Raw genomic sequence first — 17,781 nt, 5'->3', positions numbered from 1 at the left:
ACTATCTCTCTCCCTTGGGGTTTTGTTTCTAGAGTTAGATCTGAAATCGTCGTTTTTTTTTAATATCAGGGAATTTACCGATGGCTTTACCGATGGTAAAAGGCCATCGGTAAAATTAAATTAATATTTTATTACTATTACCGATGGCAAAAACCAACGGTGAAAATATCACAGTTTTAAAATTTTTTTAAAGATAGTTAACGACGGAAATAAACTATCGGGAATTTTATATCGATGGTTTAGCCATTGGTAAATCTGAAAATTTCCGATGCTTACTTAAACCATCGAAAAATGTAGGAATTACCGATGAATATTACCAGCCATCGGTAATTGCCATCGGTATTTGGCCTTTTTCTAGTAGTGCAAAATGTTTAAGAGATGAATGTAGAAGTGGTTTGGAAGATTATATTATACATTTTGGAAAAGGGGAAGAGTGAAGAATCAATTAGTGAAATGAAGGCATTGATTTAGTTGAGAATATTTTTGTCAATTTTTATTTACATGTTTTTAATCTTTTTCTACATTTAGGTCTTTTTGTACTGCATTTAGTACTTGTGTTAAAAAAATTTACAACTCTCCCAACATTATTTAGGGAAAGCACTCAAGGATTATTATTTTCCCTTATGTCGTTTATGCCATTGATTATTTTATACGTTCTTTTTAATTAGTTTAATTTTCTCTCTAGCCCTAGTTTTTCATGGACAACTCCATGGATTCTTCTACGGATTTGTCCTTGAATTTGATACCTTAATTTGATGAAGTAATTTTATTTATTTACTTCAATTATGTTTTCTTTATTAGATTTAGATTTTACATAGTATTATTCATTTCATGTTTGAGTAATTTAAATTCTAGGGTTTTGGAATCCATCTTTACACTATAAACTTATCCTGTTACATTGTTAGTTGGTTTTGTTAGAATTTTATTTTGGAAAGGGGTACAACAACCTATCAATAATTGATGACCTTATTCGTAGTTGTTGGTACGTAGGCAACGTAGCAATTGAATTTGTTAAACATAAATAACCTGTCAATAAGCTATCTCATTTGCCACATTAGGATAAAATACTTAATGTGTTTTTTTTTTAGATAATCTAAATTCTAAAATTCATTAAAATTTTCTAATGCGGTGATTGAATTTTTTAATTTAAAATAAGATACAAGATGTCGGGAGCGGATTCTAGCAACCAGCAAATTAAGAAAAAATCAATTATAGATTATAATATTTGACTTCACTTATACAAGATAAAAAAGGAAAATATACTTGGTCAAAGATATTAATGGAATTATAGCTAATCAATCAAGGATTTGATTGGTCCAATCAAGAAGTCAACAATCAATTAAAGATTTTATGAAATCAATCAAGACCATAGAATCAATCAAGTAAAGCTAAACTAGGAAACGAATCACTTGATTGACGAAATATTATTCGCATAGGGGTCCTAACTGAGCACGGACAATACGGACTTAACTGCACATTTTTTAGTCAGCGATTGCCTTTTCTAGAAAGGCAGCTTCCCTTAAAAAGTTTGAATCATTTTGTGACGTGTAATGAATGCTTGGGCAACAAGTACAATCACGTCCCATGATTGAAGGAGTGAATCAAGGAAATATCAATAACTAAGTACGTCAACATTATCTAAAAAGTGAAGATGCCAATCAGTAGTGTCAACATTGCCAAAACAATAAAGATTCTTCAATAATTACCTTTATTAGATTTTACAATTTATTATGAATAGGATGCTCTTTATAATAGAATTTATTCATACATTGTCTAGTACAATTTTCAACACTTTTATGCTAAGATCTCTGATATTATTTCATCCTTACACATAATTGTCTCGTCCTTACTCAGAAATGCCTTTCTTACTTTGATTTTTGTTCTTCGATTGATAAGTTTTAGGAAAAGTTAACAACAGAACTTTGGGTGGTCTTTTAATATTAAGTTCAACTTTAATTAATTTAAAAAAAAAAAAGGCCAAACTTTATAGTAACTCTTCCAATATTAAGTCATGACATGTTATATGGGTTAATAACAGGTTAATGTTCCATGTGTCAAAATATTATTGGTGAGATTTGTGTTAATTAATGTTTTTTAAAGTGTAATTAAATTAAATCCTAATTAAAAGCTAACTAATACAATTAACTAATATTAAAAACAAAAAAAAAATGAAAAATGAAGGAAAAAAAAAAAAACCAACCAACCTCCTAACTATCGGATCACCCCCTACCCAACTAGGCAACCAGCCACTACTAGGCTCCAACCCCTATCCCTGCAGGCAAAACACCATCCAGCCCCCACCCTTGCCCGCGAAACCCTCTCAACCTCCCAATAACCCTAGTCGGCAACTCCACCTAGTCCATTCCTGAACCCAAATATACTATCTTGACCCGCGACCCCCCCCCCCAACGAACCCATGTTCATGAAGCCCCACCCACTCCCAACCTCTGCCCTAGTCGGCAAAACCCCCACCTGGCCCTACCTTAGTCAATCGGACCCCTAAAACCTCCACCCTAGTCGGCGCCCACCGCAAATCTAGGAGCACCAAACTCTACACCTCAATTTCTGAAAAAAAAAAATTATTTATATATTAATTATTGTATTTAACTTTAATATAAGGTTATTAATTTTGTTAATTTTTATTTAATTGAGAGTAAATTATGTATAAGTTAATTGATAACCTGTTTGACTGGTCACAGGTAAAAATACCCATTAATGAAAAAATAGATATCAAAGTTAGACTTGTTTATGAATTAATCAAAGTTGAACTTAATATTGGAAGACTACCTCAAGTTCGACTTATTACTGTTAATTTTTTCTAATTTTTATTATGGTATAGTTCTATTGTTTTAATATATTGCTCTTAACTCGTTCATTTGGAGATTGTGTTTATTTTCTTTTAGCAGATTTGATTACTAAAACCCCTTAAAACCTTTAACAAATTCCTAAAACATAAATCCTTTTTTTTTTTAATTTGTAGCTTAAAACATATGAGATTTGAGAATTTATTTTAAATGTAAAAATTAAGGAATAATGATTTAGGATTTAAATTATTTAAAAACAAAAAAATTATCGTGACACTAATGTAAAGTCTTCCATGGGTAAAAACTACTCGTGGCACAAATGTAAAGTTTTCCACGGGAAAAGAGCTACTCGTGGATTAAATGTAAAGTTTGCCTCGGGGAAAGCGCTACTTGTGGTTCGAGTGTGATATTTGCCATGGGAAAATAGATACCGTGCTATAAATTACTCTGTGTATTTAGGTTTTGTATCACAGCTTATTTTTTCCGTGGCTAGAAAAAACTATGCCACAAATTTTAAATTCTCGAGCATAATTCTTGGCACAAGTGATGATTTGTAGTGGATTGTTTAAAAGAAACAAATTGAAAAAGAGTTGACACTTATTATAAATGTTACTAAATAATAATACAAGTTAATTTTTTTGTAGATTAAAAAATTATGTAACAATAATGTGACTAAATATGTGACGTATAGAACCTTTTCATACTGAATAATTTCTCTATTTGGTGTATGGTTAATAGTATATAAATTATTAATATAAATACAACAATGAAGCTTTATATAAAATATAATTTAAAATTGCACATTCAAATTTATAAATTCATAGCAAAGATACTCATGTTAATTCATTCAATTACATGTATTCTTTTACCCTCAAAATACTCATGTAAACAATAAAACAAAAGAAGTCACCGATGGTCATAGTTTTGTGATTTTCGCAAGTTTTTTTTGCAGTCGCAACTGTTGAGAGTTGTTCCAATAGTTATGTTAAACTCTGCAACTCACTACATATACAAAGAGTATTGGAATCAGCTTGAGCTTTCATAAACGACTTCTAAAAAAAACCTCTAATTTCTAGCAAAGTGTACAAAAGGTATCATCCCTAGCTTTCAAGTTATTGATTTTTTGGTCATATTCTTTTTGCATTTCTTCCTCATAATTGATGACAATCTCAATAATGATATTGAACTTAGAAGAAAAATTAAGAGCATGGACATATTATGTCTATTATAAATCTAATAATATCGTGAAAAAAAAATTATGAATAATAGACTTAGGGTCAGTTCACATTTATTGAACTCAACTGAACTGATTGGAGCTGAACTTAACTGAACTTAACTGAACTGATTAGAGCTGAACTGAATTGAACTGAACTGAACTGGACTGAGCTGAAATGAATATTTTATGAGAGAGGGAAATTAGAAGCTGAATTGAACTGAACTGATTGGAGCTGAACTGAACTGAACTGAACTGATTGGAGCTGAACTGAACTGAACTGAACTGAACTGAAATTAAGTAAATGTGAACAGGCCCTTATCTTTCACAAATGCACCTTGACAATGAAACATTGAACGATATGTAGTTTTTTTTTTTTTTTTTTTTTTTTTTTTTTTTTGTGTATTGATTGCAATTGAGATTATATTCTATTTTTTTCTATATATAATTGATTTAATATTACATGAAACAAATTAGTTATACTTTTATAAATTAATAAAATACATGAAAGTGTGTTGCCCGCATGCTTGACATGAGAAATATAAAAAGAACTAAAATAGGAAGAAAATATTACAGTATCATCATACATGAGATAAACAGGAGAAAAACCAATTGTTTTACTCTTAACAACTCGCTCAACACTGGCAGCATCACACTCTAAATGAACATGTGCATATTCCGTTCTTCTAGCCACCATTAACCCGTATCGGGCACGCTGTAGCCTCAGCAATCTCCACATCCCAAGCACAGCCTTGTTCTTATGTTGAAAATTGAGACTAAATCAATTGGTGTAAATTTTTTTATTTGTAAATAAAATTAAAATATTATCATGCTATAAAGTATATCAAAAACTCAAAATTTGTTTATTTAAATTGTAAATAATTATTAACCAACTAAATAATGCACCAATAAAAAAAATTAAGAATGTTTTAATAATTATGAAATGCATAACGCATAAATAAAATAAAATCAAAATTAATAATCTGATGTAATTAAAAAAATAATTAAAAGTAGAAAGAAGATTGAAACAACCTTATAAGGCCTCGTTCACTCCACCTTATTTTTGCTGAACTGAAATCATTTTTACTGAACTAAAATTATTTTTGCTGAATTTAAATTATTTTTACTGAACTAAAATTAATTTTACTGATTTTCTATTATATTTCTTCTTTAAGTTTACTGATTTTTACTGAACTGAAATTATTTTTGTTGAACTGAACTTATTTTTACTGAACTGAAATTATTTTTACTGAATATTATTTATTTAAGGTGAAGTGAACCGGGCCTAATATTTCAATTGACAATTGTTCAAACTCCAAATAATGCAAATACATATCGTAAAAATTTTAAAAAATTAAAATAGCAATTTCACAGAACTTGAAAACCAGTTACTTTTTATTTTTACCCTTAAAAATGCAACAATTATCTCATAACAATTCTCAATAATCTGAATTGTATCATATTATAAAAAAAAAAAAAAAAAAAAAAAAAAAAAAAAAAAAAATAATAATAATAATAATAATAATAATAATAATAATAATAATAAATAAATAAATAAATAAATAAATAACTCATATGAAGTACATTATTAATTCTCCATGTTAGATAGACTATTATTGAGTAATCCAATAACTTTTGATTTTTTTTTTTTTTTTTTTAACATTAGCACAATCGTAGTAATCCAATAGTTGGTAATTGTAGGCAACAAGCAATTGTAGGATTAAGAAACTATTCCTCGTAACAACTGAGAATGAGAGATGAAGGTGAGATATTAAACTAGAAAAAATCCTACGTAAAATTAAGAAAATGAATGACAAATTAGGAATCAATGTAGGGAGATGGAAGGTGTTATAAATTTATGAGAACTGCAAATCGAAGGGAGTAATTGTTTGGAGTAAAAACTGAATAGATGAATTTGGATTGTTTATTTGAAAGGTTCAAATTGATGACTCATTAACTCACTAGACAAACGAAAGTTTTTTTTTTTTTTTTTAAGTGTAGTTATCAATGTATAAATTAAAACTTAAGGATTCGGGGTCAAATTTTTTTTAATATCCTTGTCAAATTTACAAATTATATTAAACCAATGTATGTATGACGAAAAGCTTCAAAAATCCTAATACTTAACTCTTCTTAAACACTAAGCATAGTTTGGTCTAGTGGTAAGGTTTGTATTAAACCCAACTAGAGGCATAGTTTGGTCTAACTTGCTAATTCGGGACGGGAAGAACTGTGAGAGATTCCGACCCAATAAGGCCCTTCTCTTATTAACTATGCCAAGTAATATAATTTGCTCTGCCATATCCTCATATAGTCATATTTTATCCTACGTCATACCAACTCATAGGGTTGTATATAAATAATTTTAAAGTTGTTTAATTTCATCAAAACATATAATGGTAGTTTTAAAGAATAAATAGTATAGTAATTAAATAGTAAAAATAAGTTATAATCAATCAATAATAATATTACAAGGTCATCAAAACTCAATTAAATAGAACAAGCTCTTAGTAGGAATAATACACAACTATTAAAAATGAACATATTATAATGTTCGTAAAAAAATGAACATATTGAGACTAGCTCAATTTTATAATGAACTTTTTTTTATATATTGAAGATAAGAACATATTTTAAATAATTTATATAATCTTTTTCATTAATAATTGTTTACATTGAATTTGAATCCATATGGATACATGATGTTCATTTTTAATATACTTAAAGCTCTTTCTTTTTTAGTGTTCATCTTTTATTACTAAATGTTCATTTTATAGAACATAATTTAGCTATTCCATGATAATCATGTTCAATTTTAATAAACTAATTTTTTTTTTTTTTTTTCTTTTGATGTGTTCATTTTTGTACATGTTTATATCTATATTAATGAATCTACTAAAAAGCGCAAGATTTGAACATGCAACCTCTATTTGTAAAGTTGAAGTTGAACATCTTACCACCAAGCTATGTAGTATTTTATGTTACCTTTTGATACAAACATTAATATGTATAGCAAATTTTACAAGAAAAAATGTAATGACCCATGGTATTACTTAAAGGTTATTATAAAATATTTTTGCCAAAAGCTAACTACCTTAATAATCTAGAACTACGTACGAGTACATCAACAAATAACTATAGTACATAATATATTGATTAATGACTAATAATTTTTTTATTATTTGTATAGGATATTGCCAAAACATAATTTAAAATAATTATTATTATTATTATTGTAGTTTCACAATATCATTAGACAATTTTCTTAAACTAATTTTTATAACACTAATTAAAATAGTGTAGAATTGATAATAACAATACTAAAAATAAGACCTAACCTAGTTGTTAATATTTTGTGACGTTTCATATTTTTGTACAAAATGTACATTTTATAGGCGTGATCCACCTTTTTTGGGTGCACCAAACACCCACTAAATCTTTGAACATTATAAACTTTCTTTAAAGACTTATTGAGTTATTGTTAAGCCTTTCATATGCCCATCAGCCCATAAACCCTAATCAAACTTTAACATAAAAGACAACTTTATGGGTAACCTTCAATCCTCCCTGCTAAAAGGAATGATCTATATCTAAATCTGTCAAAACACTAAACACCATCAAATTAGAGGGCTCAAGGTAAATGACAGTCACATTTACCTCTTTTTTTCAAAAAAAAAAAAAAAAAAAAAAAAGTTAAATGACAGTACATGTTTTGATTATTTCATTTCTAATGAAATTAGTTTTAATAATTTCTGTAAAAACTTAAATTAAAATGGTTTTGAAATAATTTTGAAAATTACTAGCAATAAGAGTTTTTATTATATATATATAGGGTTCGCAAAAATTGAGGAATGGGTCAATAAAAATATCTGCATAGGCTATATTCCCCTGCCTCACTCTTCATCCACCGCCCCTGCCGCTATCATCGACCATTCACCACCTGAAGCCTGAAGCATTGAAGAAGTTTTACGCAGCAGATACAATATCAACATCTGGTCATCTGTGAGAAACATGTACCTTAATAGACGAGATGTGCAAAGGAAAGTAAATTGGCTCCTATATTACACAGCTTACTGGAAGATTTTGGCTAATGATCCTTCTATTCAACCAGCTGAACACGATTCACAAGTATTTCAGTGAACAAATAATGTCTAAGAGAACTCTTTTAGGAAAAATGAAATGAAGTAATAATCCTCTAACTCCTAAAGATGGGAACATCTCAGAAAATTATACATCAGGGTGTATAGAAAAACTGTGCAGCATCAACAACCCAGCTGCATATCTGCGCCTCAACCAATCTAATGAAATCTAGATATGAATAAGCAAGCCCCTTAACTGGAGCAGCAACCACCCTTCTTCACGGCAGACACTTCTTTGCCAATGTCTATCTTCTCACCAGCAGGGATAGATGAGCCATTTGCATCCTCACCAGCCTCCATAGCCTTCTTGCTGACAATTCGGTAAATCTGAGTAAGAACTTCTGTGAAGGCGTTCTCTACATTGGTTGCTTCCAATGCAGAAGTCTCCATGAAATAAAGGGACTCCTTTTCAGCGAATGTTTTCCCATCCTCCATTTGTACTGCAACAAGGTGACGAAGGTCTGATTTGTTTCCAATAAGCATCACTACAATGTTGGGATCTGTGTGATCCCTTAGCTCCTTTAACCACCTCTCCACGCTCTCAAATGTAGCATGCCTAGTCACATCATACACAAGAAGTGCACCAACAGCTCCTCGGTAGTATGCACTGGTAATTGCCCGATACCTAAAAAAAAGGGGTCAAACCAATTCAAATCAATTCAAATGTTAATATGTAGATACCCTATTCACAATAAACAATTTTAAACACAGAACAGAAGCACACTTCAGAAACCCCTCGTGTCAAAATATTTTAATCACATATACTATATAAGTTTGGAAATATCATTACATTTCTGCATATAGTAATAGTTTGTAAATGGCCTTACTAAATACCCTTACTAAGATTGTGCAAATGTAGAGAGTGAAAACAATGCAAAGTTGTGTTATTGCCACAATCAAGAACTGATAGAACAATGTGCTATTTATTTTGGACGGAGATTGTACCTGATAACAAGATCATTCCACAATGTATAATAAAATAGCAATTTGCTGAATGATATTATCCACATTCACACAATAACTTGATGATTATGGCTGAATTTTAGCTAAGGCTGTTAGAATCCAAGTTCAAGAGTGTCAACTCTCAAAGAAAGTCAATCCCACAACACTGTATGAATCAAGCAAATTAACAAGTTTGCAGCTACAATAGGAAATAGTAACAAGCGCAAGGATATAAACTATGTTAGAAACAAGGAATTAAAGTGTAGCCTGAACATCTTGCCAAAGAGGCAAAAATAAGATGATGGTATAAATTCAATGAGAAACTAAGCAAATGCACATCAAAAGAAACTTCAGTAGTAGCAGTGTATCACAGTGCAACAGCCAACAGCAAGAATTTGTGAGTAATTACTAAAACTAATGAGAGGGTAAACGCAATAAAACCAAGCCATACTGAAGAAAGGAACATTCTAAGAGGTAGAAGAAAACTTTACACCTTTTGTTCTATATAAAGGACACATTGCTTGTATAGTTGAATCCTCACAACAAAAGAATTGTCATGATTTGCCGATTTGTCCAAAATACCCTTTACGATACTACTTATTGACCCCTCCATTTCCCATATAAATTTCAGGTATCTTGAAACATTTTATGAAAATGACTTTTTTTTTTAACCCGCACACGTACATACACGCATGCGCCCACCCGCCCACGCACACGCACACACACACGGTCCAACTATATGGCGGCAGGCCGTTCCCCAGTTCCCGAATTAAAGTTTCTATTATTTTATTAAGAGTAGAATCCCCAGTGATGCACTTTCCTAAAGCAAGAGAAGAGAAAGTGCGCTATTGATGCTACATATTGCATAAGTACATACGGAATCACGAAAGCATAGTGACAGCAAAATCAATTTAAGGAAGCAAGACCTATTACACACACACACCCACACTTTTCTCCTTCCAAAACAAAAAAAAGGGGAGGAAAGAGGAATGAATTCACTTAAAATGGACTTTTGGTTGCAACTAAATTTCATACTCTAGCAGCACTACAATAAAATTATAACAAAAGTCTGCATAATAAGACCAATAGCCATCTTATTTGTATTTTGACCAATGTTAGCAGTTAGCTCTCGAGGGAATAAGGAAATTCATTTGGAAATTCAGGTGCCTGGCCATCCTTTGGATTTTGTATTAATAGAGGAATTACAGAATTATTTGGGAAATAAATTGGTAGTGAGCAGCCTACCTTGCTTCCTTTCGGTGTTTCTTGGGGATTTTACTGCATAGAACAGGTTGTCCACACAGAAAAGGGCAATGGGAGCAGGTTTGATATACGAAAATAAAAGAGCAGTAAGAGAGCATGAGGATTTGACACGGCATGGACTAAATACAAACTTTCAGAATGATATGCAGAAGGGTTGGCTGGCTCATAAAGACAAAGTTGATAAAGTATGGAAGTTTTTAAACAACTAAGAACAGATGCAAAGAGGTTCTTTCTCAAACACATAATGATGATTCAGCTAAGCATCTCAATCATCTAAGAATGTAACTTTTCACTCATCACAAGTATAATCCAATCCTTAAAACACATGTCAAATAAGATTATAAAAAATGGAAACAAAAAGGAAAAAACCTAGTAGCAACCTGCCCATCCTGGACTAAGCAAAAATTGCAACTATGCAAGACCTAATAGCCATAACATCTAACATGTCAAAACAATTGGCAAGATTCAATGAATCAAGTTTTTTTAAACACTCTCCTTTTAGTTCTAAATATTAACTAAAGAAAATGCAAATAACTAAAGAGTTGCATATTTTCAATGCTGTCAAGCCTGACATAACAAGTCCCCCATTGCTTCTTTTGGCCCAAATCATAAATTGCAAGTAGTTGTTAACACGTCAAAGGAAATGAAAATAGTGTATTCTCTTTACTCATGTTTGGTTGAGTTGTTTATTAACATTTCTTCCATCTCATTGCTATATAACTAGATATCTCACACGATAAATAGTTCCATCCTCATACTGAGATTTCAGAGTTCCCAAAGTTGATGAGCTACTAATCCATCTATCTCATCTCAAAACAACATTAAGATAATCTCAATTCCTCTAAAAAGACTCCCACCCAAGGTATGGCCAAGATATTCCAATTCCCTTTATTCAACATAAAACGCCTGTTTATTACTTCACAATATAAAGGAAAGTCTACCAACGTAGCAATATTAAAGACCCACAAGAAATGGACCAAAATCATGTTTTAAAACCAATAAAATATGTGCAAGATCTACAATAACACACAGATTAATTGCTTCCATAACTACGTAAGGTAACTCTTAAGTCATATAGCTTGTTCAACAAGACTCCAGATTAGCCGTGCGGAAGCAGAACTGACCACTGTACAGAGGGCTTCTAAACTTCAACTGGAAACCTTGATAAAAAAAAAAAAGGGGGTGAAAGGTGGTGCTAATGACCAAAATAGATAAATGTAAAGGCGGTAGCCATGAGCTTAGTCCTAATTCTCTAAGAAAGATTATAAATGTAAAACAACCACGCAAGTCGGAACCATTTATAATTACAGAGCTAGCCCTTTGTTACCTAATTTTTCACATTTTTTTCTAAAACAATCTGTCCGTACAAGAACAATTTGTCCGTGAAAGAACAAATTAAACAACCAACTCTTGTTTATACTTCATTTCAGATTATAGGAAGAGAGCGGGATATAACACAACCCTTGGCTCTTCAATCCATCTGAAATATTCAAACCTCAGACAAGGACCACAAATACTAAAGAAAACATAAACCATTAAAAACACTAGATTACATAAAAGGAGCTTTTCATTCTGAAAAGCAACCAAGCCCCCCATCATTAATAGTTAATATAGTACAACGCAACTAATAGGAAAATTCTGGATGTTTATTCCTTATCTCTCTTTTGTCATCCTAAAGAAAAAGCACCTTTGCAACCAACAGATATTCAACATTTCAACCTTCCATCTCAAATACCTAATTTGCTACCACTGCCTAACAGTGCAATTGAGCTAAAATGTTCACGAACTACTCCTGAACCAGCACCAATAAAATTTCACTTGTTAAGTAAATAATTATGCTTGGACATAAATTTGAATCTCGATAAGTAAATGTGCCTAGCTTGAATAATTATTGTTTAGCTTGTTAATCTTTATGAAAAGTTCTTTTAAGTTTGTTTGTAGCTATTGTAATTTGTAAGTTTTATCATGTTCAATTTTAATTCATAAAGCCTTAAAAAAAAAAAAAAAAAAAAAAAAAAAAAAAAAAAAAAAAAAAAAACACTAATGCATTTTAGAAAATCTTTGACCTTTTATAGGAAATTAAAGCTTTTATGTCCAAATGAAAAGTTGGTCATAAATTTTCAACAAAGAGATAAGAAAAACCTTTTTAGAAAGAAAAAAAAAACATTGGTTTAAATTAAATTGATGCATACAGAGGTATATACTGTATAAAAAAAATTAAATTCACTTTTTAAGAGACAATTACAGCTCAATAATTAACCTAAAATACAAATGAACATATTCATGAACTAAGCTCAAACAAGATGAAGGTAATTAGGGAAAAAAAAGAGGGGGAGGGGGGGTTACATCTATTCAGAATAGGGAGAATCGCCCAGTGTGGTTTGGTTATGTAAGATGGAGATTAAGTCGCTGTGGTAAGAAAGCTTGAAGAGTGGCAAAGTGATAAGATCGTAAGGGGTAGGAGAAGATTGAAGAAAACTTAGAACATTGGGGATAAGGAAAATATGGTGTTGGAATAGGGCATAGTGGAGGGAGAAAACACACACTGTCAATATCTCATGACATCAAATATATATACTACGTACTTACTTTCCATTGTTAAGGTGTACTCAAACTCTAAGTGCTTTACTTCCTCTCTTCCCTTAACCATCTTTTAGAAAACTTTCTCAAGTTTTACGTTAATAGCTTTTTGGGTTTTCACTTTACATTGTTCTTTTTTGCTTGTGTTTTTTCTTGTTTTTCATCCACTCTCCCTTTATCACTTTTCCTTCTTTGTTCCATTTTTCACGAACGAATCCTTATAGTGATTCACGTTATCCACCACATCTTTTTTGTTGCTGTAGTAAAGACTGGTAAGACGTCCTCCACTTCTCCCCTCAAGGATCTCAATCGGGTAGGCCTCCCCCCCCCCCCCCCTCCCCCCCCCCCCCCCCAAACCCTCCTTTTCCATCAAACAAATCTCCAACTAGAACACAAACATGAAATATTATAAAACAAGAGGTAATCCACTCAATCTTCCAACTAGCTGACCAAAATTATTTCATCTATAATCTATATCAACAATTGTTCTCAATATTAAGAATTTGTAGATCCTTTAAAATTTAATTCAAGAAAGATCATTATAATAACACCACATATTTCAAGCAATAGAGGGCTAAAGGCAAGTCAGGCAACAGAGGATAATAGTGCGGCATTGATCATTAGCAAAATTTGCAAATAGGATTATACAAAAGCAAGCATATTCAGACAGCGGACCTGGCGGTATTACAAAAGGTCAATTAAACTTACAATGATTTTATAATTAATCTACTTACAGAAGCTACCGTTATTCTACATCAGAACAAAGTAACAGCATCTACTTTGTATACAAGTCACTCCACAACTATATACAAGACATCTCAATCTTGCATGCAGAGTTCTTACAGTTAAAGACCATGAAAAGACTCATTAATGCAGATACAAAAGACATGCTACCCAACAAATTACCAACACTTTCTCTTAGGAGAAATTCTGACTACTATGAACTATATTCAAGCCCTCCAACTTCACTAAATTTATTAAATACATATGGGGCTTTAAGAACAAGAAACTAGATAAACAAATCAAGAATATTGAATACAGACAAAGGGCATCAATAAGGGTCTAATCTCTGTATTTTGAAAATGTTTATATGACATTACCTTTTGAACTTCGTCTAAACATTCTGGATTGAATAAATGAATATTTTGACTAAAATTATAAGAGCTTTTGAGCGTATCTGATTTTACCAATTTTCAACTCCGGTTTAAGATGATGATAACAACAGCTATGTAATTCATACTTGTTAACCACAAAGTCTAATGTCGGATACACTCCAACATGATCATAAACACTTTAACACTTAATTTTGGAGAAAATTAAATAACTAAGTTTTTTAAAGTGACTAAGTCTAAACACATACAAACATTGGACACTAGTACCCAACTGCGAAACACAAAAGAGCAAAGCCTTAACCATAAGTAATAAAATAAATATATACTTGTGTACTTATTAGATCAAATAAGCAGGAATCAGCATTCTCTTCTGCCAATTCATAATAAAAACTACTACTGAAATATAGATCTCACACAATATCAGCTACCGTAGAACCAAAAATCTCCAAACAAACAGCAATGTTACAATTTCGCAATTCCAAAAACCTATAATGAAATCAAATGCAGTATCCTCACATATATCAAAATGTTAACATAATTCCATCCCAGCAAGTCAGACTTCCTCCAAAGCAAACTACAATCCAATACTACTATCCAACATACTACTCAGATCAAATCAGATCTATCAATTCCATAGTAAAATACCCACAACAAAAATACGAAATCATTAACAAAATTAACAATACCCATTATCAAAAAATCCATAAAACTACGTAAATTATGCCAAAATTTAAGCAGATAATAAACTACACTCAAGATCACAATTCTAAGCAAAATCTATAACAAGATCTTCAAATTGAAGCAAAACCCAGAAAAATTAACACAAATTTAGAACAAAAATTACCAAATTACATAAGAAATGTCACCTTTCTTGTCCAGCAGTATCCCAAATCTGAGCTTTAATAACCTTGCTATCAACATTCAAGCTCCGAGTTGCAAACTCAACACCAATGGTGGATTTAGACTCGAGACTGAACTCATTCCTAGTAAATCTCGAAAGCAAATTGGACTTCCCAACACCAGAATCTCCAATCAAAACAACCTTAAAGAGGTAATCATAGTCATCTTCTGCTCTGTAACCCGACATTTCTGCAAATACCCACTTAGATTTTTTCCCTTTTTTGCTCAATTCGATTGTTTGATGGGAGAAAATTGGGAGAATTTGAAGTTCAAAATTTGAAATCTCCTTTTTAATTTTCTGGGTGTAGTAAAGTAAAGCAAAAAAAAAGTGGGTGCTTCAAAATTGTAAAAAGTATGTGAACGTAAAAGGGTGTTATTGGAAAATTAGGACTTTGAATAATGGTGAAGATAACCCGCGTTACTACTTTCGGACGCCAAATTATCGCGCTGGATCGCCGCGATGAGACTGCTGTCTACTGGATTGGACTACTTGAGGTTTCGACAATTGGACCCCATTACTTTTGCAATACACTCCGGTCCACAAGAACCTCTGAAATCGGGAGGAAAACTATAACTAATTAAATTACCACATATTATCAAAATTCATTTACGTACGTGAAACTCAACATTTGAATTTAATAATTTATTCAATTGAGAGTTTGAGAAATTTTACGTAATAACCCTCTAATATTGCGTTTTTCAAGCCACGTTAGCACTTGTGTCTCTCTTTTTGGAAATTACATATTGTAGCCCTCACATATAATTAGTAATTATACAGTGACCCTGTCGTTAATGTATTATGTCTTATTGAATCAATTTACCCTCGAATATATTAAGCGATCTTTACATATTCGAAGGATATTAGCAATAAATTTAATGTTTACCTGTTTACCTTAACCGTGCTGCTTATTGGTCGACTAATTAGGGGTCGGGTATTTTCAAATAAGAGTTTGGTTCTTTTCGAGGCGGTTTCAAGAACTTTCATGCTATTTTATTGGCGGATTTTAGAGTGTGGCTTGACCGAGATTATTCCTAATAGTAGTTTTCTTCTAGTGGAACACCTTTATGGCAAGGGTGTGACCGTGTGTATTTGAGTTTGTTTTGTTGCTTTCTTGCTCATTTTCTTTACTTTGGTTTTCTTTGTGTGTGCGCTTTAGGAGGTTTGAACCTTCTTTCACCCAAAATATAAAAAGATTTATGTTACCTCCTTAATTAAAAGAATAAATCATAATTAATATACATTTAAAAAAATTAAATTACTAATCACCAAAAGATGACACGTGCTATTAAATTACAAACATATATCTTTAATAAGTACAGAGTAGTTATTATTGTCCTTACTTTATCGATGATTATTGAACTTGTACCTCATAGGCTCATAGTAGCGCAATTTCCGGTTGTTCATATCGAGTTCGCTTAACTATCACAAAAATTTGGTTTGGTTTGTATTTTGGTGATTGATGGATGGTTTCATTTGGTCTAGGGTTCTAGGCTAAAACGATTATATCATATGTAATACATGATATCTATTTTTGGGCTACGCCATTTATATTAAAGTTAATACACTTTGTTTTGGAAATTAAGGTCTAATTCAAATGATTTTGAATCCTGTTACTTTTAGGGAGTTGTTAAATAAAATAAAGTTTACATGGGTGTGATTTGTTTGATCAAAAAAATTGTAATGATTACAAGATTACTTTTTTTTTTTCTTTATAATACTTAGAGGCGTAAAGTCATTAAATTGTATTAGGATTTATAGGGTGATGATTGGCAAGTCAATCAATTGAATTCAACTTAGGGCATTGGTTTACTATTGGTTTGCTATTATTATTAATTACTTTTTTTGAAATTTCGAGAACTTAATTATTACGAAATAGACCAACTTCGACTTGACCAATCTCAAATTCACTCAATGTATACACATAATTTTACTTTTTAGCCTTTAGTTTAAAACCTTTTTTTTTTTTGTAAATTGACTAGAACATACTCCAAATCTGTGTGTCCAATCAAATTCATTTCAAGACAAAATCAAATTACTATAGGTGTTACAGATCACGAGATCAGTTTTACCCAGCTAAAACTTTAAAAAAGGCATTGGTTGAAAAACCTTTTTGTTTCTTGTTTTCCTTGATTGAGCTTTTTCATGTACAAATATAGCTACTGAATGCCTTTTTGGCTAAAGATCAAGTGAACAAAAGCAAGGTAAAAATGAAAACGTTACCACTATTCTTGTAACAAAGAAATATCTCTTTCACTTCCTTCTAACAAAATAAGGACCTCATCTTTATCCCCAATATAAGTCAATAAATGCAGGCTTCTCATTTAATAATACTGATATTTATCATAAATCACTTCTTATTTCCGTACATCATTAACTTTGACCTCCTGTTTTCACCATATTCCACCATTCACAAGCATTTTTACAAGAAAATAAATTCATCCCCAAAAAAAAAAAAAAAAAAAAGAAAAAAAAAATCATCTATCCCCATGAATAAAATTGAAACTTTTACAATCGAATTACAATGAATTCAAGAATAAAATAAACTAAATTTCCAATAATTTCAGAAATTTAAAATAAAAATGTTACATCCTAGATTAAATATTAAGGAATAAAATCAAGAAGAATATATGTAATAATAACAATAAATCATATATTCAATTATTTCAAAAATTAAAAAAAAATACATCCTAGTTTAATTATTAATCAATGGGATTAATAATAACAATAAACCATATATTCAATAATATGAAGACTAATAAACCTTAATTAAGGATCTAAACTTAGCTTGCCAAATTTCTCTACACAAATTTACATATCTAAAAAAGTA

The 17,781-nt window shown here is 31.0% G+C and overlaps 1 protein-coding gene across 1 annotated transcript; it reads right to left on the bottom strand.

The window, feature by feature from the left end:
• Positions 1-8,045: 8,045 nt before the first annotated feature.
• Positions 8,046-15,427, bottom strand: LOC145580274 (ras-related protein RIC2). The gene is made up of 2 exons (XM_081637696.1): positions 14,920-15,427; positions 8,046-8,781 (listed from the first exon to the last, which is right to left on the bottom strand). The coding sequence occupies exons 1-2, from the start codon at positions 15,138-15,140 to the stop codon at positions 8,349-8,351; spliced, it is 654 nt and encodes a 217-aa protein (XP_081493822.1). The 5' UTR covers positions 15,141-15,427; the 3' UTR covers positions 8,046-8,348.
• Positions 15,428-17,781: the final 2,354 nt, after the last annotated feature.

The sequence above is a fragment of the Chenopodium album genome, chromosome 14 (genome assembly GCF_948465745.1).
Source record: "Chenopodium album chromosome 14, dcCheAlbu1.1, whole genome shotgun sequence".
NCBI lineage: Eukaryota > Viridiplantae > Streptophyta > Magnoliopsida > Caryophyllales > Amaranthaceae > Chenopodium > Chenopodium album.
This window is presented reverse-complemented; position numbering and strand designations above follow the sequence as displayed.

Coding starts and splice junctions, on each gene's coding strand:
- LOC145580274 (XM_081637696.1), bottom strand. CDS start 15,140: ATGTCGGGTTACAGAGCAGAAGATGACTATGATTACCTCTTTAAGGTT. Junction 8,782..14,919: donor GATACTGCTGGACAAGAAAG/GTGACATTTCTT, acceptor CCTTTTTTTTAG/GTATCGGGCAATTACCAGTG.